At 37.9% G+C, this 27,723-nt stretch overlaps 1 protein-coding gene across 5 annotated transcripts in view; it reads left to right on the plus strand.

Annotated features, from left to right (window-relative positions):
• The window catches only part of MET (MET proto-oncogene, receptor tyrosine kinase), a 126,219-nt gene that overhangs the window by 9,435 nt on the left and 89,061 nt on the right, over positions 1-27,723 (plus strand). For 2 of the 5 annotated variants that reach the window (XM_016956839.4, XM_009454025.5), the window contains exons 2-3: positions 14,288-14,337; positions 17,625-18,838. The exons of 1 other annotated variant lie outside the window; for it this stretch is intronic. In XM_016956839.4, coding sequence (XP_016812328.1) covers positions 14,295-14,337; positions 17,625-18,838 — 1,257 coding nt within the window. In that variant the 5' untranslated portion in view covers positions 14,288-14,294. 5 annotated transcript variants of the gene reach the window in all.

Below are 27,723 nucleotides of genomic sequence, written 5' to 3' on the forward strand. Positions count from 1 at the left end.
GATATTGTCTCTGGGGATATATATTAGCTTTCCTTGAGGATACTACCTTGAAACCATTTCTTTGGTCCTTGACTATACAAAGTTCATACTAGCATGGATGTAGGAATTGTATTTTTCTATTCTAAATACGAATTTAGACAGTGATATAAAGATTCAAGGAAAGCTTCTATCAAGGCCTGCCTTCACTACTTGTCTTTTGGCTCCTCTGAGGGTCTTAGGTGAGCCACTGTCATCTGATTCTGCCCTCACTTCAGGCAGAATTCATATGGCTCCAGCCAATGGCTACACTGTCCGAAGTGAGCCTGTGGTCTCACAACCATCTGGTTAATACAAAGACAGCAAGCCAATATGATCACTTAGGACCTAGGCAAACCTTTGGGCTTAAAATATTACCTTAGCTATTGTTGTTTTTAATGAGTATCAAATAGTATGATATTTGTAATTTGTATTATGTAAAGAAGTAACCAAAGCAGAGATTGTTGACAAAAAAAAATCTTCCTCCTAACACAAATGAATATGCATTTTGGACTTTTCAAAAATTCCCTTTCTGTCTTGTCAAAATTAAGATATTTCTAAATTTTATTTCAGTCTCACTAACACATACTTGGATTATTGTTCATTGAAATCTGTACGTCAAGGCCCAGTGATTTTAAACATTCTTTTGGTCTTCAAAGAGCTTACCCAAAAAAAATTGTTCTTTAAATCACCAGAAAAGTGCAGATAAAATCCCAGACAGTTTCATTAATGACAATGAAAGGTGACAGCCCTTGAATCTATGTCATAAGTTGATTAATTACTTTCCAAACATTATTAAAGATATTAGACGAATAACTTAGACTGGTATCCAGGATCAAGGTTCCTTCATAATCCCTAAATGGGTTTTAATTTTCAGAGTTAGATGATCATTATATGTGATTTATTTCTTTAACATCTTTAGACTGTTGGCTTTATTGAAAAGAGAGGAGAGTATCTGTTTCAATGTGTTTTCTTTTCCCTGAAGTTATTCCTTGCAGAATTCAATAAAACCGGTTTTGAAATAAAAATAATTAAATGCTGGCATTTTCTCTTAATAAGGGCCCATAGACCTGATGAATTATATAAACATTACAAGGAATTTACCACTGAGTTCATAATTATGTAACCATTTAATGCCCAAACCTGCCTACTGACAGTGAAGACGTTCAATGAGAATGGGCATTGTCCATTAGGATAAGGATGACCTGGAGTGAACTTTCATTCTTGTTTTGGTTCTTTCCCATTTTGCCCAATTCATAGCACCTGCTTCTCTTAACCAGCAAGTCTGTTTGCATGTCTCCAGTCCAATTTTTCGCCATGCCCACTGCGGTGATTCCAAACTCTCACCATTTCTTAAGCTCTTGCATCTTTTGGGCTCCCCTTATTCTCAGTATAAGATCTTTCCTTATAGTTTAGAGAGTAAACACAAGCCCAGTGGTTTCCATGTCACCCATTATTACCTCTTTCTGTCTCAAAGGATGAAACAGTCTTTTCTACCTAAGTCTTGACCCTGTTGTTCCCCACACCTTTGAGCACCTCCTCCCTCTATCCTACCCACCTTACAACTCTTCTCATGTTTAAAATCTCCCTCACCATTTTTCTTTTTTAAAAAAATTATATTTTAGGCTCAGTGGTACATGCGCAGATTTGTTACATAGGTAAACTCGTGTCACAGGGTTTATTTCATCACCCAGGTATTAAGCCTAGTACCCAATAGTTATCTTTTCTGCTCCTCTCCCTCCTCTGCCCCCTCAAGTAGACCCCAATGTCTGTTGTTCCTTTCTTTGTGTTCATAGGTTCTCATCATTTAGCTCCCACTTATAAGTGAGAACATGCAGTATTTGGTTTTCTGTTCCTTTGTTAGTTTGCTAAGGATAACAGCCTCCAATTCCATCCATGTTTCTGCAAAAGACAGAATCTCATTCTTTTTTATGTCTGCATAGTATTCCATGGCTTCTCTATTTTTCATTCACCTCTTACTCAACTTACTGATTCTTCTAGAAGAAATAAAACACACACATCAGGCATCCTGATAGGATCTTGAATACACAATTTCCTTAAGTAGTCACTCCTGTTTTCATTTTAGCCTTTAAATAACGAATTCTTGAAAATAAATGTCTAACTCAGTTTCTCTACTTTCTTCATTCCCATTCATTCTTAAGTCATTCAACTCAAGCAGTCTGTACCACATGCCCAAGAAAGTGTCCTCATTCTAATCACCAGTGCCCTCCTCATGGCCAGATCTGATGGACACTGGTTTTTATCCCTTTTGACCCGTCTGTAGAATTTGACACCATACATTTTATTTCTTCCTTCTCGAAAGTTCTCCTTTAGCTTATCTCTCCACATTTTCTTTGCCTACAATTGTTCTTTTTACCCTTTAAAACATAAAGGTTAGATTCTAGTCTTCTTTAAGGCTCCATCTGAATTCCTCCTTTCTACTTACAAAACACATTCACAAGTGATCTCACTTCAGTGACTTCCAATACACCGATGGACGAGTGGTTCACAAACTGCTCTCTCTCACTTCCTCTTTTCTCTAGACCACCACTTTCATGTTGTCAGCTACCTTACAGACTCCACCACTTAGATGACCAGAAGCTACATCAGGGTTATTAACTCAACTAATTACTTTTACCCTCAAAGTCTCCTCTCCCTATTTTCCTTACCTTGGTTTATGATACCCAGATAGACATTTTTTTAGCCATTCTTGGCTTTTCAGTCTCCTCTACAATCAAAATCCATATTGAATAATTCCCACATAATTTTTCTCACTTTAATATGTGTATAGTCTAGTCCTTCCTTTCTTTCCATAATGCTAGAAACTTTGTTCAGGAACATTCTTTTGTATATTGATTGATTCTGTTGTCCATTCATTCAATAAATGCTTACTAAGTGCCATGTAATGACACTATGCTAAGGGCTAAAAGTGGAGCTTACACTCTGATGGGAGACACAGATAAATAAGTTACTATATAGTGTGGTAAAGGCTAGATAAGGGGAAGATAGGTTTGATGTTTGAGCACTTAGGAGAGTTCCTAATTCCTTACTAGAAGGTAAGAGAGGCATCAGAGAAGGCTTCCCAGAACTGTTCCCTAAGATGAGGCTTGAAGAGAGAGGACAACTTATCCATGTGAAGTTGAGGGCAAGAATATCCATAAAGAGGGATCCACATGTGCTGAAACCCAGAGTGGCTGAGCACATGGCTTGCTTCAAGAACTGGAAGAGGGCAGAGTGGCCAGAGCCTAGATTTCTAATGGTGTGATGGCAAGAGGCAAGACTGGAGAGTGGGGCAGAAAAAAATGGTATGTGGTTTGTAAGCTCTGCCAAGGGGTTGACATTTTTTTTCAGCAAAGAAGTGACATAGTCAAATTGTCAGTTTAGAAAGATATCTCTGGTATGCTAGGGGGCAGATGATCAGGGTGAGAATGGAGAGGGAAGACCAGCAAGGAAGCTGTTGTAGTAATCCAGGTATGAAGTGACACTGCCCTGACCATGGGCATGGAAGCCAATAAGGAGATGGACATGTTTAAAATATTCGTAGGTGGGTGTCAAAGATGATGTCCTAGAAATATGGGACATGTTCAGCACTGAGGTAGGATACAGAGAGGGAGACCAGGTTTTGTGGGAGTAGATGGAGATACCAGAAGGATATCCAACTACTCCTTCTTGGTCTCTTGTCCCATCTGTCTTTGTCTCCCGGCCTATTAGCTTTGGTGGCCCCATCACTCAGTCCTCCTCTCTTCATTCTCTACAGTCTCTCTCCTCGGAGATCCCATCCACTCTCATGGCTTTTCATGATGTCTACATGCTGACAACTTCTTAATTTAAATCTCTAGCCCAGACCTTTCTCCTTAACCCCAGGACTCAAACATCCAACTGCATGCCCGGCATCTCCACCTAGATGCCTAAAAAATGTATGTCAGGCTGAGTGCAGTGGCTCACGCCTGTAATCCCAGCACTTTGGGAGGCTGAGGCGGGTGGATAGTGAGGCGGGTGGTGGCCAGGAGTTCAAGACCAGCCTGGCCAACATGGTGAAACCCCGTCTCTACTAAAAATACAAAATTTAGCCAGGTGTGGTGATGTGTGCCTGTAATCCCAGCTACTCAGGAGGCTGAGGCAGGAGAATCGCTTGAACTTGGGAGGCGGAGGTTGCAGTGAGCCAACACCACATCACTGCACTCCAGCCTGGGCAACAGAGCAAGACTCCATGTCAAAAAAATAAAAATAAAAAAACCTCCATCGTGGGCAAAACTACATTCCTGGTCTCCTCATATCCTACAAACATGCTTCACCAACCAGAGTCTGCATGTCGGTAACTGGCAAAGCCATTCTCTCTGTTAAAAAAGTCAAAATCCTTGGCATATTCTCCTTTTTTTCTCACATGCCTCAGATCTGACTCCATCAGTAAATCCGGATGGAGTTCGATCTGAGGCATGTGACAAAATAGCTCTGTCTTCAAAATAGAACCAGAATTTGGCCACATCTCCCCACTCTCCCCTTCCTTCCTGGCCCAGGCCACCAGGGTCCCCCTCCTGGAACACCACAGGAGCCTCCCAGCTGGCCTCACCACTCCACCTTTGCCCTGAACTGCCCCCCAGCCACTAGCAGTCTTCTCTCCCATATGATCGAGGTGAATACATTCCAACATAATCCCCCCTTGTTCAACACCCTGCAATGACTCCCCATTTCACTCCAATAAAAACCTGAATCTCCCAGGGGCCTACAAGGCCTTAGATGCTCTGCTTCTTTGTCCTTTTGATCTCAGCTCCCGGTCAACAAAGTCCAGGCTTACTGGCCCCCTTGCTGTGCTTCAGACACACCAGGCACATTTAGTTCTTCCTTCTTGCCTCTGCCCAGAAATCTCTTTTCCCATCTCAGACATCTGGGTCCACAAAAGCCACCTTCCCAATTTCCGAGCTACAAACCTATCCCCATACCTCTCCTCCAGGCAGTTCTGATGCCCCAGCCCTACTTTTTGTTTTTCCCTGTAACACACATCAACTTCTGAAACACTACATCATCAGCTTGTTATGGGTATTAATTGTTGTCCCCAGCTAAAAAGTAAGTTCCACAAGAGCAGGGGTGTTGGGTTTTGTTTACTGGTGTATCCCAAGCATCTGATGCATAGTAGGACCCCAGTAAATATTTGTCAAATTTGGTCTTAAATAGCTGTTGCATAGACAAAAGTGATATTGGAGAGATGGATTTCGGGATTCTCTGGAGATCCTTCAACAAAACATATCAGACTTTCTTTAATGTGGCCACAGCCTAACCTTATACCTTTCTCCACTGTCAACCCAGCCCACCTGGCCTCTATGCCAATTGCCGCTTCCTGGACAACCCTGCATCTTCTCCCCAGGTGCCTGTGTGTGAGTCCACTCCACCGAAAGTGTCTGTCCCCTACCTCAGCTGCACCTGAGCAGCTCCAACTTATCCTGCAAGACACAGCTCAAGTAGTATCCCCTCTGAAATACTCCTTGGCCCTGCTTTCTGTCTGCATAGTTAGCTCTTCTCCCCCGTGCTGCTCCACTGACATGCGCACACCTTTACAGCACAGCCTGGGAGTGTTGCAGGTGGAAGGTGGAGATTCCCAGTCAAGGGGCAACACCTGTATGGTTGGAAAAGTTGTTTGTTTTAATTTCTTGCCCTCTCTTCTCTCTTCTATTTCTTTCCTCTCCCATAAATACACATACCGCCTATATACACACAACCTGCCCTGAATTGTTTTCCTTGAATTGATGAGTTACGTAAATGCAATCCTAAGCACAGTTGTTTTCAGGTTGTCCTAACCTTTTGCTTTATTGATTTTTCAAGGATCCAGAGTGTTTACTGCGTTTCAGAAATTGGATTCTGTACTTATTTTTCTGTACTATCCTAGTTTTACGAGAATCTATTTGCTCAGCATTCTCTATTCTTTTAAAAGTGTTTAAGATTTTTGTAAACAGTTTTGTTTGGTTCTTTATTTTCTGGTGACATATTGATCTCAACATAATGCTATTCATATACTTTTAATTCTTCTTCCAACACTGTTAGGATTGCATTATGTTCACCCAAGGAATCCACGTCTGTACAAAATGTGGCCAGGTTTGGCTATTCCTTCACATTCACAGTATTCTCATGATTTCTAACAATTCTTGTCTACTTTGCCTAAATAAGAAAATGTCATATACTGACAATTTTGATCTTGAAAAAGAGACCTTAGTTCATACCAGTGTCAGAGTCTACTTGCAAACATTGATTTCCAAGAAAATTTCTCAGGTGTGAGCAAATAAGCAAAATAAATTCAGACCTAAGAGAAAATAGCACTACAAGGAACGCCCAGGTCATTCAAACGCTCTGCATTTTGAGGCTAGAGGGGGCTTGGCCTTTGGCACCCTCACACCTCTCCCCTTTGTCTCTCTGTCCCTGGGTGCTGATTTCTCTTTCTTTGTGTGACAGCCACTGTGAAAAGAATGGGGTTCACTCACCACCTGCATTCCTCCACAGCCATTTGATATCTGCTTTCGATAACAGCAGAGGAAACTGATCAGTCATATAAATCCAATCCTGAGCATAGTTCCTCGTTTGGAATTGTACCATGCTTTATGCCGAGGACATTTTCAAACACCGAGGGAGGGAATGTCTGATTCATTCGTGAGTAATGTACCAGCTTCCTCTCCAACTTGTCTCCCTTCAGTGGTTCACATTCTGACTATTCAGTCGGTTTATCCTTTCCAAACCCAGTATTTGAATGCAACTGGCAAAGGTTGATTGCCTCTTTTTTTTTTTTAATATATAGACTTGGAAAGATGTTTCTCAAATGTGATTTGTGGATTTATGTTATTCAGTCTTCCTGGATTAATTGAACAAAAACTGGTAACACTGCTACACAGTCTGAATCACAAAATTATGTCCATCCATTTGGCTGAAAAATACGAAAAAAAATACTTGTGTAAGTTTTCATGCATTTTAGCACTTTCTTTACATTGGGGAAGTTCAACCTTCACACTTTCAAGGGCAATGAAACATTTTTGTCTGACCTACAATTTATTAATGGGACAAAAGCCCATCTGTCAATCAGGGCTCTGAGAGTTCAATGTATTTTCTGAACAATATTTTTTACATTATGTACAATGGTAAAAACAAATGTCCATTTATTCTTCTTTCCCAGAAGTTGAGTACTTTCAACCATTCTTAAAAGGACAAAGATGTTTGCTGACAGAATATGAATTTATAAAGGGTAATCTTGAGGATATAATGGCATTCTATTCTTTTTATCTTTACTCTTGCCATATCAGAGTTGGATAATAGTCTCAATCATATGTTACAACTAGAAAATGCACAATTGGCTTTTTCTTATGCTAACAGGCAGCCATTTTCAACTTTTTAAATGATTATAGGACTAAGAGGGGATGCAAAAACAGATAAGAGTCTGAATAAAAGCACTATCTGTCAAAGAAACAACATTTGTGTAATAATCAAGAAACCGTTTAGAGCACCCCCTGGAAACATTAATTATAACACATGCAAATCATTCCTGTATGAAGCTTAACTTGTTTATCTCCTATAGCCACCTGTATTTGAATTTTTTAATAAGCTCATTTATTATAAATAAAGCATGTAAATCAATCTGGGAATACCTTTTCTGTTTCAGAAATTTCATGTAAATGACAGGCTGCCACATACAGTACAACTATAGGGGGGAAAAGTTTCTTTACTCCCTTTCATATAGTTATACCTTCATATGACACTTAAAACCACCTGCCAGGAACTTTTAAAACATGTTTTAGATGCACAGAAGCAAACCCAAATGAAAAAATGCTATGCAGTTTTGCAATACATGTATACCACAGAAAGCTTTAAAAACATTCTACCCCAACAGATAAATAGATTTGGCCCAAATCTTTTTAATCTGAGTTTTGTGGGTAAAAAAGATTATTGTTCCCTTATTTTTCCCCATTTGCTGACGACTAGGATTGTCATATAAAATACATTCCTGGGACATGCTTATACTAAACAAATTATCCACTGTTTATCTGAAATTCAAATTTAACTCAGCATCCTATATCTTTACTTGCTAAATCTCAGTTGGGATATGGGCTTACTCTTTTTTTTTTTTTTTTTTTTTTTTTGAGACAGAGTCTGGCTCTGTCATCCAGGCTGGAGTGCAATGGTGTGATCACGGTTCACTGCAGCCTCAACCTCCCTAGCTCAAGTGATTCTCCCACCTCAGCTTCCGCAGTAGCTGGAACTACAGGCACATGCCACCATGCCTGGCTAATTTTTTTATTTTTTGTAGAGATGGGGTTTGCCCAGGCTGGTCTCAAACTCCTGAACTCAAGCAATCGTCCGGCCTCAGCCTCCTGAAGTGCTGGGATTGCTGGCGTGAGTCACAGTGCCTGGCCTGAGCTAACTCTTTTTTAAAGAGTTAAAATACTGGTTCCTATTTGTTTTTACTTCTCTAGTATGGGAGGCTGTTACTGTGGCTTCTGTCTTGGGGGGCAATTTTCGAAGGGCTTCAAGAACTTGAACCGAGGTTAGAGGAAAACCACAAGATGGCTAAAGGGTGGGAAAAGAAGAAATAACACTATTTAAACTGTAGATGAGAGGACTAAAGTGATGAAACAGTCACCAGGTATTTGGAGTGGTCTCACCCAAGGGACTGTGCCAACTTCCTCATTTTTTATGAGGGCAGGCAAAAACTGGCCAAAACACAAGTTAGGATAATAAGCATAGTAGCTATTATTAAATGCTAGGGTGTGCTGCATAACTGAATGACAGTGTTTCTCACAGTTTATCTCCAACTCTCATGGCCAACCCATGAGATGTATATCATTATCCCCACGTTTTGAATATAAGAAACTGACACTCAAATCAGAAGGCATGTCAGTGAAAAAGGCCATATTCACATCCCATCTAAGTCTGTCTGACACTAAAGCCCACACTCTCTCCACTACACTCCACCTTGTCTCCAGAATGTTTTGGGCTGTTTAAATGTGATTATACCAAAGAGCAGTTGAATGCACTGAAAAATTCTGAAGATTCCTCCTGTCCCTTCGATTCACTGTTGGAAACCATTGTCAAGGTAGTGTCTGGCTACGATAGAAGGGATTTTTGACATGGCCTATTGTTTTATCTTTTTAAAGTAAATGTAGGTGCTTTTGATGATCATAACACTAACTGTTAAGTCTTTAGGCATAAGAATCAAACATTCAACTAAGCATGTTTACAAATTTGCTTTCAGCCCAGTGGATCTATCCACTTTTCCATTTAGGTTGCACATTTAGATTTCGGAGTTTATCCTGTTATCTTCAAATCCACGGACTGTACACTCTTTGAGGGAAGAAACTCTTAGTATCTAGTCAAGTACGTGGCATGCAATGGGTGCTCCCAAATACTTGATTAATATCATATGATATAATGTAATATGATTCTTCATAAACAGTGAGTGTTTATAAATACAGTATTTTAAATGTCATTAGGAATCTTCTATTGGAATCTTAACTTTATTTTAATAGACCTACTTTTAAAGTTAATAAACATAATATAAATGTGGACAGGGCTAAGATTTTTCCCTAAGATTTCACTCTGGCAAGTCTTCCTGGAGATTTAGCCATGGCTATTTTTATGACTGTAATTTCCTTAATATGGGGCCTCAGCCATATTCCATCATCATAAATCCCTTTCTTGCACTTAAAAGCAATGTTGAAATATTTTCCAGTTTCTATATCTTAACTCTTTACTTAGATCCATTATTTCCATTTTGAGATTATCTTATGTAAATATTGTAGAAGATTTTAGAATTATATAATAAGAAAATACTAGTATACCACCTCAGAAATCTTAACTAATAGATATGTTCTCCAATGCAAAGTGGAATATTTAAAGTAATTATTCAAGTAAATAAAGAGACCATCTTTGTCCCAATTACTTGAATATTTTACGTAAAGTTGCTTTTATGCACTTGACTTTGTGTTTAAACTCAAGTTTGTAGTATTGTCTACTGGACATTGTTAGCTCAGGACTTTTTCAGGAGCAAGGAGTAAAAGAATCATTTTTAAACTTATTTAAAAAAAGAAATAAGGAAGAAAAGAAGAAATTTTACTGGCTCGCCTTAGCTTAAGACATGGCTGGATACAGATGCTCAGACAATCACATCAGGAGCCTGCCTCCCTCCGTGTCTGGGCTCTCTGGCCTCTTGGGTCAGTTTCATGCTCAGGCTGGCTTTCTCCACATAGTGGCAAAGATGGGCATCAGACATCCCAAGTTAACATCATCTTTAGTGCTCATGCTGTCAGAATGAAAGAGGCCCTCTCCCAGCATCCATATTAAATCTCCAAAGAGATTCTGTTTGGCCTTGCTTTGGCCACATACTCAACCCTGACCAAGCTCCGTGTCAAGAGAACAGAGTTCGTTGAAAGGCCAGCCTGGTTTGCACACTCATTCTGTGTTGAAAGATGTAGACCATGTGATTGACAGTCCCAGGAGATAGGAGAGGGAGAATTTTCAAAAGAGTTGCCGGTATAAGAGACAGTGGATTCTGGGAAGGTAAAAAGAGGTATTTATTAAAATACTGTGCCTTTGGAATAAAAATCTTTTCCAGGAAATGCAAATAATTTAAAACAATTCAAATAAGGATCATACATTTTAAAACAATTAGAAATACACTCAGAAGAACTGAATTGCTCGTTTAGTAGATTTCAGATATTTTCTCCTCTTTGAACCTCAGTTTTGTCATCTGGAAACACAGGATAATGCTTACCTTATAAGATAATCATGATTAGAAGAGATGATGGAGCTGACCATATCTATATACTATAAAGTGCTATCTACATAGTTATAAATTATGACAGCTAAGAAAATTAATCCCTAAAGACAGCAAAATTACCTATGTCACGGTTTAGAAAGTCTCTCTCTTAAGAAGAAACTTATTCTATTGCCTCTGTTGGGTTTTTTCCTGAGGAATCAGTGTTTGAATGCAATATACATTTTTGTAGGCTCTGCAATGTTTTTATGATGAGGACAGTGATAGTGTTGACAATTACTCAATGAATACTTAGAGATTTGAATGTATCGCTAGATTTCTGGGAAATGAAAAGACCAATGTAAGCTAGTTGAATGAGAAAACCAGAGGTGGGCAGATGATGGACAGATCAAGTCGCTGGTTTTAAAGGTAGGCTGAACTGGTATTTGTAACTATTAATAACAGCCATCTTCTTTAAAGGAAGTACTCCTAAATATCAATAGTTTAGTGGCCAAGGTGCCATTGAGATGATCACTCCCAGGAAATGTTTTGCCAGTGATATTACCTTAACTTTCATCTGAAAAGAAATAAAGAAATGTTTTATGGATGATTCACTTTCACCTGATATGTGCACAACATTTTAAGAGAATGAATTAGTCAGTCTGTTTGAATCATCTTTACGTGTTCCTTTTAGCAGGGAACTCAAAGTTGGTTAAATGGCTAGCTCTATTTCAGAAAGCAAAAATAACAGAAACAGTGAAAAGACAGTCTATATTGAAAGCCTGATCCAGACACATCATGGGGGTATAAATATATCAGGACAAAAATATATGAAAAGTGAAAGTATTTCTGGAGTATTTCACTACCAATATAAATATTAAAATGCTCACACAGCCAGATCTGGCAAGTTATATAGATGAGGAAGTGAAAGCAATAATATGCCAAGTCAATGGCATTGGTGTAAAATGTAATCATAGAGGAACAATCTCAGAGTTGAAAATTATTAGAATTGGAAAACACTTTGAAGTTCTTTAGTTCCACCCAGGAGTATGCCATTAAATATTTAATAACCATCCCTCTGCGGGCTTTAATAACAAGCCCTGATTTATAGTGTTTGCCAATTTCTATGGTGTCAATACAGCCACCATGGCTGATTTTAGGCTACCAAGATGAGGTCACTGAAACACAAGTTGGGAAGAGATGCACATAGTAGGCTGTCATGAGCCAGCACACAGCTGGTTCAGCATTATAATTTTCAAATAAGAAAGCAGTTGACCTCAGAGGAGTTGGGTGACTTGCCTGGGTCATACAAATAATTAGCTGCACTGCCACAACTAAAACTAGGCCCTCTCCAGTGTTTGACCTCAGAATTGTGAATGCATTATGAGGAAAGCACCATGATTGATTGACTGGTAAGCCCACGTGACTTTCTGTCCTAGTTAAGTTCCCCTTTAAGGGCCTCTGTAGACATTTCTACATTGAGTTTAAACTATAGTCTGTCTATCTCCACTACTGGCCTGAGATCTCACTGACATTTGGAAAGTGTTATTTATTTTTGTATCTTCAGCACTCTGTACAGTATCTGACACTTAGATGCTTATAAGTGTTTGTTGGGGGCCATGTACGAACAATAGAGAACATGCATTGACCTGCTATGTGCCAGGCAGTGTTCTTAGTGGTTTACATGCATTAACTTATTGAATCCTTAGAATAAGTCTCACAAGTGAGGTAAGTACTATAATCCTGCCCATATTTTAGATGAGAAAATACAGGCTTAGACTTACTTGCCTAAGGTAACATAGACAGTGATTGGATTTAAACCCTAAAATCTGGCCAGTGCCTGTGCACTTGGCCTCTCAGCCGTCACTCATTTAACTAGCAGTTATCATCATAGTGCTCAGCTCAGCACCAAATACTTCTAAAAGGTCTCCCTCCTTTCCTTAGAAAGGACACAAAACATTTCCCAGAAAAGATCTGATCTGACCAACACACACCTTTGTTAATGGGGAAGGGCCTTTATTAATGGGAATGATCAAGGAAATGGGGCGTTTTTGGTGATTACATTTTCTCATTATCTGAGGTTTAAACAGAAACCTCTAGTTTAATTAAAATTTGTGTTGTTGACAATAGGCCCTAGTCCCATTTTTTTCTTTAATTAAAAAAGTTAACCTTTTTTTGATGTATTCACTTGAAAAATGGCATCACCATATGGCAACAGATAATGTAAAGAAGGTGTAGGAGATTAAGGTACTAACTCCAACTGTGTTCTGTGAGGGTTTTTCTTTAAATAGAAAATATATTCTTCTTCCCCACTGATTTTCCATTTCATCAAATGAAGTAACAAAAAGCCTATTTCTACATGTGTACATTTTCTTGGATTCTTGTCCACTGAGATTTAGTACAGTGTGTGACTTATGTGCGAACCTTAAGATATGAATCTTATTTTAAAAACATAATTTAATATAATATCTCTAATTTTTTTGTTTTTATTTTTATTTTTTTTAGATGGAGTCTCGCTCTGTCATCAGGCTGGAGTGCAGTGGCGCAATCTCAACTCACTGCAACCTCCAATTCCCTGGTTCAAGAGATTCTCCTGCCTCAGCCTCCCAAGTAGCTGGGATTACAGGCATGCGCCACCACGCCCAGCTAATTTTTGTACTTTTAGTAGAGACGGAGTTTCACCATATTGGCCAGGATGGTTGCGATCTCCTGACCACATGATCCACCCACCTCTGCCTCCCAAAGTGCTAGGATTACAGATTATTTTGAAGGCTCCTTCAAAAAGCCTAGAAGAAAAAATGTCATTCACACTTCACACTGCATTAATGGACATCAACTAACATGCAAATTGGTTACAATACTTTTCTCCCTTTTGGCAATAATAATTCGTTTCCTTTCTTTCATTATAATTTCTACAGAAAATACAGCAATAAATTATATATTAAGCTCAATTTTGTTAGATACACTGATACCATATTGATAAGTGCAGTTAACTTTTCACATAATATTTATTTTTCCCATTGTGCTCTAGATGGTTTAGATACATATTTGCAGTTTGGTTTACAGTTTGTATTTGCCCTCTAGTACAATAAATTGTCCCTAATCCTTTTCTTCTATCCCTTGTTATTCCCTCTACCAGCACCAAAAATTTGCTAGTACATTGCAAAACAATGAGAATTACAGATAAAATAGCAAGCATTTATATATACTCTATATTGATCAAAGTGCTTTCAGAGATGAGATCTCTTTTTGATCCTTAAAATGGTCATGTGAGAATATCCGACCCTGGGACTCAGAGGTGGATGATTGCCTGGAGTCACACAGCTAGAGAGGGAAAGGGCTAGAATCAGAGGGCTGATTGTCTGACTTCTGTTCTAGTGCATGCTCCCACCTTGCTTTGGAAGCTGCTTTGGCATAGTGAAGCACTTAAGAGCATGGATGAGTTCTTGTTAGCCAGACGTGGAACTGAATCTTGGTTCTAACTGTGTGATTTTAGCAAGTTTGCTTATCTAGAAGAGAAGGATAATAATACTTCCTTCTTCACAGGGTGGTGATGAAGAGTAAATCAAAGAGTTTAGCAGAATGCCTCCCACATGGTAAGCACTCAATACATGTTCTTGTTATTTTTATTATTACATGGCTTTGCCTTACTGAGGCTTCATCTTGTCCTCTAGTCCAACTACAGTTCTCTAGCTTTGCTTACCCCTTCATAACCTGTACCCCCAGTGGCACGATCTTGGCTCACTACAACCTCTGCTTCCCAAGTTCAAGCAATTCTCCTGCCTCAGCCTCCCAAGTAGCTAGGATTACAGGCACCTGTCACCACACCCAGCTAATTTTTTTGTAGTAGAGATGGGGTTTCACAGTGTTGGTCAGCCTGGGTTCAAACTCCTGACCTCAAGTGATCTGCCCACCTCAGCCTCCCAAAGTGCTAGGATTACAGGCATGAACCACTGCGCTCAGCCAGGAATTTTCATTCTTTATCCTCCTTTGAGACTCGGCTCTAGCATCATTTCCAGTCGAGTTGGTTTCCCTTCCTCTGCATTCTGATAACTGTTAACCCACTGCCTCCATCAAGTGACTTGAGCTTCCCAAGGAAGGGCATCATGTCTTTGTAGACATCCAATAAATGTTAGTAGAAGAAAGGGGGGTCCTGCCAATAATCATATGTCTTTCCCACAATTTAAGAATAAACTCCTTTTCACCCTGTTACTACTTTTTGCTTGTCTTCCCTTTGATAAACATTCTACTTCTTCATCACCCATTCCCTCAATTTAACATCTGATACTACTATAGAAACTACTGCCTTGAAGATCAACAAACGGGTTCCATGTGGACCAACGTCCTCCTTGAGACCCTCGCTTGGCTTTTGTGACACAGTGCAATATTTGCTCTCTTGATGCCTCACTGACCTTAACCTTCCTTGACTCCTGCATAGATTTCTCAACTGTGGGTATCCCCTAAGATTTAGGCCATTTGCCTTCTCTTCTTTCATCTAGTCCATTCATGAACACACCCATTCCTGGTTTTAACCATCACCTCTATGCAGATAATGTGCAAAGTTTATTTCTAGTAGGAGTGGAGTCTCTGTTACTCTGCCAATCAAGTTCTAAATTTTTATTCCTTCTAGTGCAGCAGTGGCAAATACGTGACACTCATGTGTCTCACTCAAGACAGATACTGTTTCACCCAAGACTGATCATGCTGCTTTCCCAGTCAAGGCAGGCTTCTCAGAATCCTTCTCATTTCCGCCTCTGTTCTTTGGCACTAATGCTCTGTCTGCCCAGAGTTTTCATTCTTCACTTGTTCCAGGCACCTGCTTCCTGGTGAATAATGTAAAACCTGCTAGTCATCCTTATAGGAGAATATGCACTCATTTCCCAGCAGCACATCCGACTCAACATGGTTAAAACCAATCTACCATTCCCATATATTCAGCCTAACTTCCCAGTGCAGTCTACCCTAGTTTTATAACTTGTTCTACTTTTTCCAGATAACTGCTAATCATCTTTGTTTGCCTTTGCTTTCTTTTTTGCACTGTGTTTGATATATTAGGGTATCAAATCCTACTTATTCAAATATGTCCCTTATTCATTCCTTCTATCCTTGGGGCTACCATATTTGTTCTGGCCCTCGTTACCTCATTATGGGATATAAAAATAGCCTGTCAACTGGTCTTTCCATTGCCAGGATCTCTCTGTTCTAAGCCACCCTGCCTCCAGATCAATCTTCCTAGAGTAAAACCTTCATTGTATGACACTCTAGCTCAAAATTCCTTAATGATTATTAATCACCTCTTAAAGTCCCCAATTCTTAGACTATTAGTAGGGTAAAATTATTTTTGATTTGGAGTCAAAAAGTTTTGGACGCAAATTTTGGCTACTACATTTAACCATTATGTAACTTCGAATTTCGGCTTAATTTTTATTCATCATTTATTCAGTATCTATTTGTTTAACACCTTCTGCATCTCAGGCTCTGTACTAGGTACTTGGGATACAATGATGAGCCAAGCAGACCTTGTCCTTGCTCTCCTGGACCTCACAACATGGTGAACTTGTCTCTATTTCTCATGATCATAATAATCCTAAGTACAGGCTGTGCTTTTTTCCCTTGATAGTTGTAGCTTTTGGTTTGTGCTATGCAGGGTATTGTAATACCATTTGCAGTGCCACAATAATCAGCATATATGTGTTATCACTCAGCCACATTGCAGCTTCACTGAAGGGCAGGGGCTATGTCCCATTTCCCATAGTGCAAGCACAGTGCCTTGCACATACCAGCTGCTCAGTGATTTCTGATGTGGTTTTTGTAGATCCAGGGTTAGTCTTTGGCAGTCATGATGCCTAGTATGTTTTTAGAGGCTCCCTTTGTCCTATCAGAATTATGCTATTTAAAAAAAAGTCATACCTATTTAGTTTATATTCATTCTAAGGCCTCTCCTTTCCAACCTACTACCCTGCCTATAACTATTATAAGGAGAACTCACAATGTTTATAACTTGTGCACCTTAAGTTTTAAATACTGAATAACAAGCCCATTCATGTTTCCTCATAGAAATACTGTCTATATGCATACAATGAAATGTTAAAATAATGTTCTTTTTACTAAATAGCTTTTTGACTTGGTAATGAACAATATGTTGTTTTTCCCTGAGAAGTAGTTCTAGGACTTTAGTTCTGAAGATTATGTTGTATTTTATACATTTTCAGCCTCCTGTTTTTCAGTTCCCAGTGATCTTACATTAAACATTTGTCTGTCTAAAACAATAGGTTAACTATAGCCAAATTATAACCATACCATTCCTCTCCACACAAAATCCTATAAACAGCATGTGATCATATTGCTTCTAGAATTTATGATTGTTTTCTTCCAAAAGGAAGCTAAATTTAGCCTAGTAATTCTACATGCGCTCAAGAAAACAATGCCTGCTGTGATTTCTAGAATAAATGAATGTGAACCACAGTTCCTTTACTTGACTAACAGAGAAAGTTTAAATATCAACCTAGTCATTAACCACAGTTATTAAACCATGTTAAACAACCAGCAAGGGGTTAAGAAAGAAAGTTGCTATGTTTTTTCTTTCATTGCTGAATGAGTCTAACTTAGTTACTGTATCAACCTTAATACAGAACATTGTTTACATCTCAATGGTTCTCTAAAATTATTCGTTCATGGCTTGAGTTCTAAAATTACACTATGTGGAGTCATGTCCAACCACACAATGCATCTTTATGTGAAACTGGCTAGAGTTTTTGTTTTCCTTCTATGTAAAAGTCCAGTTGGGAAGCTTTATTTCTGATAGATTAAATGGTATAGGTCTTTCAGTTTTCTCTTCATTACTGACAACTGAACTGCTCTCGCCTTGAACCTGTTTTGGCAGATAAACCTCTCATAATGAAGGCCCCCGCTGTGCTTGCACCTGGCATCCTCGTGCTCCTGTTTACCTTGGTGCAGAGGAGCAATGGGGAGTGTAAAGAGGCACTAGCAAAGTCCGAGATGAATGTGAATATGAAGTATCAGCTTCCCAACTTCACCGCGGAAACACCCATCCAGAATGTCATTCTACATGAGCATCACATTTTCCTCGGTGCCACTAACTACATTTATGTTTTAAATGAGGAAGACCTTCAAAAGGTTGCTGAGTACAAGACTGGGCCTGTGCTGGAACACCCAGATTGTTTCCCATGTCAGGACTGCAGCAGCAAAGCCAATTTATCAGGAGGTGTTTGGAAAGATAACATCAACATGGCTCTAGTTGTCGACACCTACTATGATGATCAACTCATTAGCTGTGGCAGCGTCAACAGAGGGACCTGCCAGCGACATGTCTTTCCCCACAATCATACTGCTGACATACAGTCGGAGGTTCACTGCATATTCTCCCCACAGATAGAAGAGCCCAGCCAGTGTCCTGACTGTGTGGTGAGCGCCCTGGGAGCCAAAGTCCTTTCATCTGTAAAGGACCGGTTCATCAACTTCTTTGTAGGCAATACCATAAATTCTTCTTATTTCCCAGATCATCCGTTGCATTCAATATCAGTGAGAAGGCTAAAGGAAACGAAAGATGGTTTTATGTTTTTGACAGACCAGTCCTACATTGATGTTTTACCTGAGTTCAGAGATTCTTACCCCATTAAGTATGTCCATGCCTTTGAAAGCAACAATTTTATTTACTTCTTGACGGTCCAAAGGGAAACTCTAGATGCTCAGACTTTTCACACAAGAATAATCAGGTTCTGTTCCATAAACTCTGGATTGCATTCCTACATGGAAATGCCTCTGGAGTGTATTCTCACAGAAAAGAGAAAAAAGAGATCCACAAAGAAGGAAGTGTTTAATATCCTTCAGGCTGCGTATGTCAGCAAGCCTGGGGCCCAGCTTGCTAGACAAATAGGAGCCAGCCTGAATGATGACATTCTTTTCGGGGTGTTCGCACAAAGCAAGCCAGATTCTGCCGAACCAATGGATCGATCTGCCATGTGTGCATTCCCTATCAAATATGTCAACGACTTCTTCAACAAGATCGTCAACAAAAACAATGTGAGATGTCTCCAGCATTTTTACGGACCCAATCATGAGCACTGTTTTAATAGGGTAAGTCACATCAGTTCCCCACTTATAAACTGTGAGGTATAAATTAGAAATAAGTATCAGTCTCAAAAAGAATATCCAGGGCTTCTTTTGTGCTTTGTAAATGGTGTTTATCCAAAATAGTTGCAGATTTTTTCCAAGAAAATTGAGGAATTGAATCTTCATTTACACCTAAAATTATATCTTTAAAATGTAATATGGTAACTAAAAGAAAAATGTTTTTACAATTCAGATTTGCATGTTCGTGACATTTCAGATTATATTAAAGTTATTTCCCATATAAGCTTTTTTATATTTACACAGATTTTATCAGATTTACACAGATTTTATCAGATTTACACAGATTTTATCACAGCAGCAATTCCCATAAAACATAATTATTGACATTTCTATATAATCTCTGCAACATTTACAAGATGTTCAAGCTAATTTGTATGCCTTAAAGAATTGTTCCTTGTGAGATTATGTTCTCTCACTGATACACAACTGATTAATCTATATTCTTGACATTACTTAAAGGAACTTAACTTTAAAAAACCTCTTCTGAAATGCTGATAAATAAAACATTTTTAAATGAGCTAGTATACTTCTCTAAATAACCTGTAAGAGTAGAGAGGAAATGTTTGCTCCCAAGTCCTTCCTTTAGAGCTTGACTTTAATCATGGACTTCCTTCTGGAAAAGACTTGTGTCTACCAAGTTCTAGCTTGGCACTTTACCTGGTTGGTATTTGTTATTTATAAGCATAAATATTTTGGTTGATGATTATTTATACTTATATGAAATGGTATTTTCTTAGGAGCTGTTAGAGATATTCTTGGTGCTGTGATTTAAATATAGTAACAGCTACCAGCTATACCTGGAGATTTATCCTGCTAGTCAGTTGATCACCTGGTCTGAGTGTTTATTGTGGCTTTGAGTTTCTTGATCTGGGCCAGATTTGGAATACGGACCTGACTATGACCATAATTGAATGAACAAATAGTATAGCTTTTCTAAAGACAGTTTGACTTTGGCATGGTATGTTTCACTTACTTTAACAGGTTTCAATCTAAGATATAAAGGTTATAATTGCAATCAGGTAGAACATTAAACATGTCCTCAGTAGCATAAAGTATATAATTTGCTGAGGGGTAAGGGCATATGAATTCAGAAACATTTGGTTGACTTTTGCTGAAATGTCTGGGACACTTCTCTAGATGGAAACTGTAGTTAACTTTTTATGATGCTAGGAAAATACTTCCAAGAAAGTCAGTTCATCTTTTGGTGAACTAAAAACAAAACTTCCTTCCTCTCTCTTCCAAAGTCTATGAATATACATAATATAAATGCACATACATTCCAACTAAGACTTATTTCCCCCTACATACATTTAATATATGTTGCAAAGAAGCAATAGAATTCCTCATGAAGCTCCCCCTTTTCTTTACTAGAAACTACAAAAGAATGAAAGGAAACAAAACGATTTTCAGAAACCTGGGATTAGGAAATACAAATATAATATTAATAGCATTACAGAGAAGATATTTTTCTGCATCCAGTAAGTTGATTCTGAGACACAAGTTTTAAAAGAGTCTATTAGGAATTCCTCCAGGGCTCCTAGAGCACATGGATTTGCTATTTAAATCTTTCTTTGTTAAAAATTAAAAAGAAGGGCAGGGCAAGAAAAAAATTAAAAAGAGAATTCATAAAGGTATATTGATATCCCATTTTTTAAATTTTGTACATTTCAATCCTTAGATGTAAAAATACTTATCAATTCTAGAAATTCTCAAAACACATCTGAATTTTATCCAACCTTTTGACTTTTTTAGTGTTCCAAGGGAGACAAACAGACAGGATTATCCAATGAAATTCAGGTCAGTTTTATCGCCCAGGAAAAATTCCCAAAATGCACTAGCCACACCTGAAACCATTATCACTCCCATCACAAAAATTCTTGCGGGAAACAAGATGGAACTTGCCAACATAGTCTTCTTACAAAGGAAGCCAACTTTTACACTGGCCAAATTCCATAGACAAATACCTTCAAACCTCCTCTATTTATTTGCCTGTTTATCTTCTCTGGTTACAAAGATCAAACTTCTTCTGAGACTGAGACTACACATATTCTCTGTCTTCATATACCCCATCCAGACATCAGATTGTTCCAATAATGAGCATATAATCATTTCCTAGCTTAATGCCAAAATGAAGGCACCTAGAGCCATTCATCACACACAAAAAAACAAAATGATTACAAGATCAGAGCTGTTTAGCAGGACTCTCAAGCAATAAGATGACTCCATTTTGTCTTGGCAGATTTACTTGGCCAGAAATCAAGTGACCCTTTTAATAATTTCTTGGAACTGAGTTTTTACTTTGGCATCAAGTTTGGTGAAAAGACACACATATTGTAGTTTTGTTATTAACATCTCTAATACATTTATAAAGGGACTCTTGTGGACAAGGTTAAGAAAGCTGAGCTGCAGCAGTAACTTTCCACTTATGCTTCTGCCCAGTCCTCAGTGTTGACACATTGCTGAAAGAGGGATTTCCTGGCACTCCATGAGCTCTCCACCATGTGCAAAAAGCGTTTCTATCACAAGATCGGATAATGGGAGTGCCAGGGACGGGCCTTTTACATTTTAGGGGTCCAGCAGGTGTACCAGGCCTGACTTGCTTATTTAGGATCACATATTATGTTGCTTTTCCCAGTCTCACATTTCATGAAATATGTCTATGCAAACTCTTCACATGCATCTTCTCATATTGATGACATCACAAAAGCCCTCTTTTGAGTCATTTGATAATTCCCAGTACTCGTCGTCTTCACCCATAAGCTATTTGTGCTTCAGAACTCTTTGTCTCCACATATGATGCTGTTTCTGGAAACTTATCCCAAGCCACAAATGCCCACTTATAGAATACCAGTGTTGTTGACTACGTCAGTTGTTCTATAAGAATATATTCTTGATCTTCACAATGTGTCCATTTTTTATGTTGCTTTTGAAAGTGATTCTAAAGAATTTGTCTACAGTGACTTCCAACATTGAGTACTATGAGATTATACACCCACAAATAATTACTAAATCTGTTTAATATCTTTACCTCCTCCTTTACCCATTCATCAATCAACCTCTATAAGCATCCTAAATTAGTATTGATTGAAGTTGTTTTAGGCTAATGCATATTCTCTAAATAGCACATTATTATTCAAAATAAAATAATTGAGAAAATTGTCCCACAGTATGGATGGAACCTTTGTAAAGGCCCATATGTAGGGAGAAAAAACCCTCATCTCTATTTGACAATAAGCAGTAGCAAAAATTTCATTAACTTGTTTAAAATTAAGTGGAATTTAATTTTAAGACTGTGGAATCTCTAACAGTCTTTTACATATAAGGGATTGATTAATGTGACAATTTCAGGAAAAAAAACGAGAATCAGTACACATTGGCCCAATCTCCTACAAATGAGAATCAATACAGAATAAGAGAATTTTTTAAATCCCCAAATCAGCAAAGATCCTGTTCCCTAAGTTATAGAATATTTATTAAAACAAGTGAAATCGTACATTTTAGAAAAAATTTTAATCAAAGTTGAAATTAGAAAAGCATTCTTGAAATAGCTCTCGCCTCTCAGAAAATACAATTAGCACACAACACTGTTTTTCTTGAAGTTCTATTATCAAAGTTTTGCTCTATAGATAAGCATTTGAAAGACCTGTAGCAAATATTTTCACCAACATCTTGATGACCTTAATGACCAAAGTTGGATCAAGTGAAGGGGAAAAGCATTTGGTGCCAGACACACCTGGGTGGAAGTCCTGGTTTACTGCATACCAACCATGTGACTTCTGCCACATTACCTGACTTCTTGGAGGCTGAGTCTCATTGGTAACATGCAGATAACAGTACCTACTTCACAGTTTTTTGTGAAAATTTGGGATAATATATATGAGGTACCTGGCACAAGATGACTATAAATTTAGCCCGTTGGGAGACAGCATGGACTAATGGAAAGAGACTAAAGTCAGAGATGTGGGTTCAAATCTGAACCCCACCGTCTTCTACCTGGATGGCCATGAAAGCATTATTTAAACTCTGAACCCATCGTCCTGCGTGCAGGACTATAGTACGGACAAGTATATTAATAACATCTGTAAAAGGTCCCAACTTGGTCCTTGGCACAAAATAAATAGCAGCTATTATTGTAAGGAATACTTGCGTAAAGAAAGACAAATTCAAATGATTGGATTATTCTCTGGAAGAGGCACATTCTGGTTCTATTGTTTACAAGGGTCTTTCACTTCTCTCTCTAACTTATGAGTGACCTACCTCCATAATGCTTAATTTGTGTTATGTTGTTCTTAAGATTTAATAGTTCCAAAAAAAAGATGGGGTGAGGAGTGGTGGTAGTTTGAGGGGACAGAGGATGGGGAGAAAGACAATTGAATCAAAACTGTACTATAGTCAAGTTAGAAGGTGTAAGTTGTTCTCCTTCCTCTCACTTTCAATCCTAACTATCCATGACCTAAGATATTACTCTTATGTACTTTGTCATATCTTGCATTCAAGAATTTGCAGATAATGCAGTTTTAGAAAAAGTCAACCTCATAGGTTGTTTGTATTGGGCTTCCTTGTTTTTAAATATCATTTATACTCAAATTCAAAGAGTAGCCAACTGCTTCCCAAAATAAAGGAAACTTAAGGTAGTAATTTTCCATCTCTGTTTCACAGAATGCCAAAGTTAAAGAGTCACTACTCAGAGCCATCAAAGGAAGAAAGCAAAGTGATTAGAACAATTTTAAAGGAGGACAAAAATCAAAACAAGATGCAAACAAGGAATAATAGGAATAGGCAGAAAAATAAACATACAGTGATGTTTCTTTATTATGATTATAAAGATGATAGATGAGTAAAATCAAGTTACATTCAAGTTGTAATGGAAGAAAATAATTGCAGCCTTCCATCAGGAAACCACAAGGACCGTTATTGATCTGTCATCCTCAGGGCATGTCTCGTAATATTTAATAAAATAAACAAAGATTTATAACTTTTATAGGCCATATATCTATAATCTCCCACACCACTTGAACTGTGAATGTGGAGTCAATGTTACAAATAACATCCATGTGATTATACTGGTTTGGCATGCCTTATTCAAACAATCTAGCACTCTCAAGAGAATGTATTTTGTATTAGGGATGAAAAATGTGAAGCCAGATTATAGAGTTTTTTACTTATTGTGCTCAAAAATGAGAAAATGTTATCCAATATGAAAAATGTTGTTAAGGATTCTTCATTCTTAATATTAGACAGACTTTCAAACCTAAATATTAAATATCTTGGCCATATGCCAAATGTAATAGCTACCAAAGCAAAATCTTGCAAGAAAGAAAATCCTTGAGGTATAAAGATTCAATGTACTTTTTAAAAAATGTAAGTAAAAGGTTATTAATTTTACATTTCATTTCTTTTTCTTCTCTAGACACTACTTCATCCTCTCATAGGCTCAGGGAGTCGCTGCTTCCTAACTCCTTTATTTTAATTATCCATGCTACTCATTCCACGAAAAGTGGCATATTGCATTATTTTATTAAAAGAAATATAAAATTAGTTTATTTCCAGAATTTTGTAATGCCTCCTGAGATCACTGGGCACACCCTTGGGGTGTTAGAAAACATGTTACAAAATGAACCATTAATTCCTTTTGCTTTTTCCCTTCCTCTTGCTGACTGCTCTATAAACCATTACGTGGCTCATTCACAGGTCTCTCTACCCCAGGAAAGATGAAAAAGCAAAGGCATGATGTTTTTATAACCTAATAGCAAGAGAACACAGTGCTGAAGCTGTCACCAAAACTGTGGGTAGGTTTTACCAGTGAGTTATATTAATTCATGATATGATTGATAATATCTCTCACTTGTGTGGGGAATGAAGCGTTAACTATGCCACATGCATTTTAAATTAATTTGACATTATTCTTAATGTCCTTTCAAGCAGGTGGCATTATAACCTGTGTCTTATTTAGGTAGTTGATTTCTACACGGAGATTCATCTGATAAAACTGACATCGCAAACGGGAAGGCGTTTGTACAAAATGAAATAAATCTTAAAGTTGATTTTTGTAAAGCCCAAATGTTAATTAAAAACTTTGAATCCACAACTCTGATACATGATATTTTCATTGACATAAACATGATTAGAGATTTCTGGAAGCATGTGGGATGCTGCATTGATAAGGATATGAACCTCCTTGAGTAATAATGGATATTTTTACTCCGAATACTGTTTCACATTTTGGGTGTTACATCCTTACTTCAGACTTCTGCCTTATCAGTGGCCATCCCACCCTATGTTCTTATCTCCTCAGTCTAAAAAGAAAAATGGGGACCCATCAGAATTTGGATAGAAGACCCTCCAGGAATTTCTGCCACTGCTTATTCATGGGTTGGCACAGACACTGATTCAGTGGGCACACAGAGTTCAGAATGATTCAGAGCCCAGATATGTGCCCTAAGTCACATCTCCAGCGTCCAGGGAGGACTGTAAAGTGCTCGTTATCAGGAAAATGAAACCAAGGGCTCAGCTACTCCTGAAGTCATTAAAACTCCTTCTCTTGATTTTTTTTTTTTTTTAAATAGTATATGTGGTAACCGAATCTAGGATCCTGGATACATTCCAGTCTGCTAATTACATATTTTTTTCTAACTAAAATGTTCCAGGCAGGTTCATTTGCATGTGAATTAGTTGCTGAGCCATGTTGACTTCCTATTCTAAAAGCCTCACTCTGCCTTGGGAAGCAGTTTACTGCACTTCACCCTAGACCTAGTCTAATGTTGGAGCAGACAAAGTGTAGCTACCCATATATACTTCAAAAATATTTTCCAGTCTCCCCACAAGAGGAAAGAAAAATGTCTAGCAATTGCATGCTAATTTAGACTAAAGCTTTGTTTTAACCATTCTTGGTGATCACAAATGGGGAAAAATGATTTATGAACAGTATAACTATAAAACAAACAAAAAAAAACCATTGTGAATTCAGAGTGAAGTCTGACTTCATTTGTCTTATTTGGGTAAATCAGCAAAATGTTCATCAGTCAGAGGACATTAAAATGGTAGATGATACTTCAAATCGTGCCCTAGATAAAAGGAGTGAATTAAGGTTAGTTTTGATTTGTAAACCATTCTCTTCGAAGGCTGATTTTATAAAAATTAAGTTTGCTGAGTCATCATCTCAAAATATATAGTTATTCATGATTAGTTAAAATTTGTGTCTGTGTATCAAAGAAGTAAATTTGTGTGATATTAAATTTTCTAACAATGTTTTAAATTTAAAATGTCCGATTAGCACTTGCATCTAGCAACCAGTCTACTAAGTAAACTATAGGTGAAGTCATGCTCAGGAAATGGGGAAAATGCACAGATTAAATTGGTCTGTTAGCTCTGAGTGAATCAATAGTATTTAGTGCTAATGCACTAAGGAGATTACAAGCACTAATGCAGTAGCAGTCAATAGCGAAAACGAATATCTCTAAAAAATATCTTGACAATAAAATGTGCAATATTTTCCATTTATCTTAAGCTAATTACATTACCTGCTTGTTCTTTCATCTTATTAGTTTAAGCCAAGTGCTAGAAGCCTAACCATTTTATTTAGTGCATAAAAGGGCCAAAACCTTGTAATCATTGTTTTCAGCAGGAGACAGAGGAAAGGATTAATTCATGTAACCAAGATTCAACCAGAAATTCAACAGATATTTATTTAGTCTCTAAACCTGATAGTATTACAATGGAGAATGAGCTAGACTGTACCTGTCTTCAACAAGCAGATAGACTAGTGAAGATGACAGTAAACATTCAGTCACACCAATGAACAAATACATCATGATAATTTATGAAATATGCTGTGAGGGAAATAAACATCTGTGAATGCAAATGAGAGGAATATCTAAATTTGGTAGTTGAGTCACAAAAGGCTGTCCTGAGGAGGTGAAAGCTAACTTTTATATAAAGCTTAAAACTTTAAAAAAGCAATACGTCTTTAGTACACAGGCAAATATATAAACTAAATATATAAACTAATAGTCATTACTTATTTCACAAGCTTTACATCTTAACTACAAGCTGCTACATTAAATCAGCTTTCTTAAGTGGTTTGTGGTCATTAGTGCATACTATCTTACACTTAGAAAAACATTGCAAGAAGTAGTACAATGCTGGAGAATTTAACTTTTTAAAACATTTCCTGCCTTAAAATAAACAGCAGTAAATGTGTTTAAACATTCTTTTGGTTTCTAAATGAATTAAGTTACTTTTTATTATGTGGTTCTTCTTCATATGAAGAAAATAATATGTAGATTACTAGAAGCTAAGAACATACTTTAGATCCTGCTCACACTCACTGCCTTTCCTGGCCTGTCACCTTAATCAGCTTCTTTGAAAATCACTGTTTCTTACATAGGCCAGGTTGTTTCTTCCTTGTTTCCCTCTTCTTCCTTCTATGGCCAACACTTGGGACCCCGTTTGTCAGAAGAACATGTTCCTCTTGGGGGAGGAGGGGATTGTCCTATTACCAATAAGTTTTATGACCAAGAGAAACATAAGAATCTGAGAACACACAAAATAAGCTCTTTTGAAACTATCAAAATTATAAACATTAATAGAATTCAAGGGAATGTGATGCTGAAGTGATCCCAAGTCACATTGTCTTTCTGCCTCTGTGCACTGTACTCTGCACAATTGCATCCATTTTTAGACCATTTCCTTCTCATGAGAATCATGTGCATGGAGGGCCAAAGGAGAGACAAGTGCTCACAAGGATATCATGAGCACTTATGAATGTACAAATGAGTGCTCTCCAGTCAGTGCCATCTTTATATTGTTCCGGTTTATAGGCAATGCCT

Source organism: Pan troglodytes, chromosome 6 (genome assembly GCF_028858775.2).
Source record: "Pan troglodytes isolate AG18354 chromosome 6, NHGRI_mPanTro3-v2.0_pri, whole genome shotgun sequence".
In the NCBI taxonomy this organism is placed as follows: Eukaryota; Metazoa; Chordata; class Mammalia; order Primates; family Hominidae; genus Pan; species Pan troglodytes.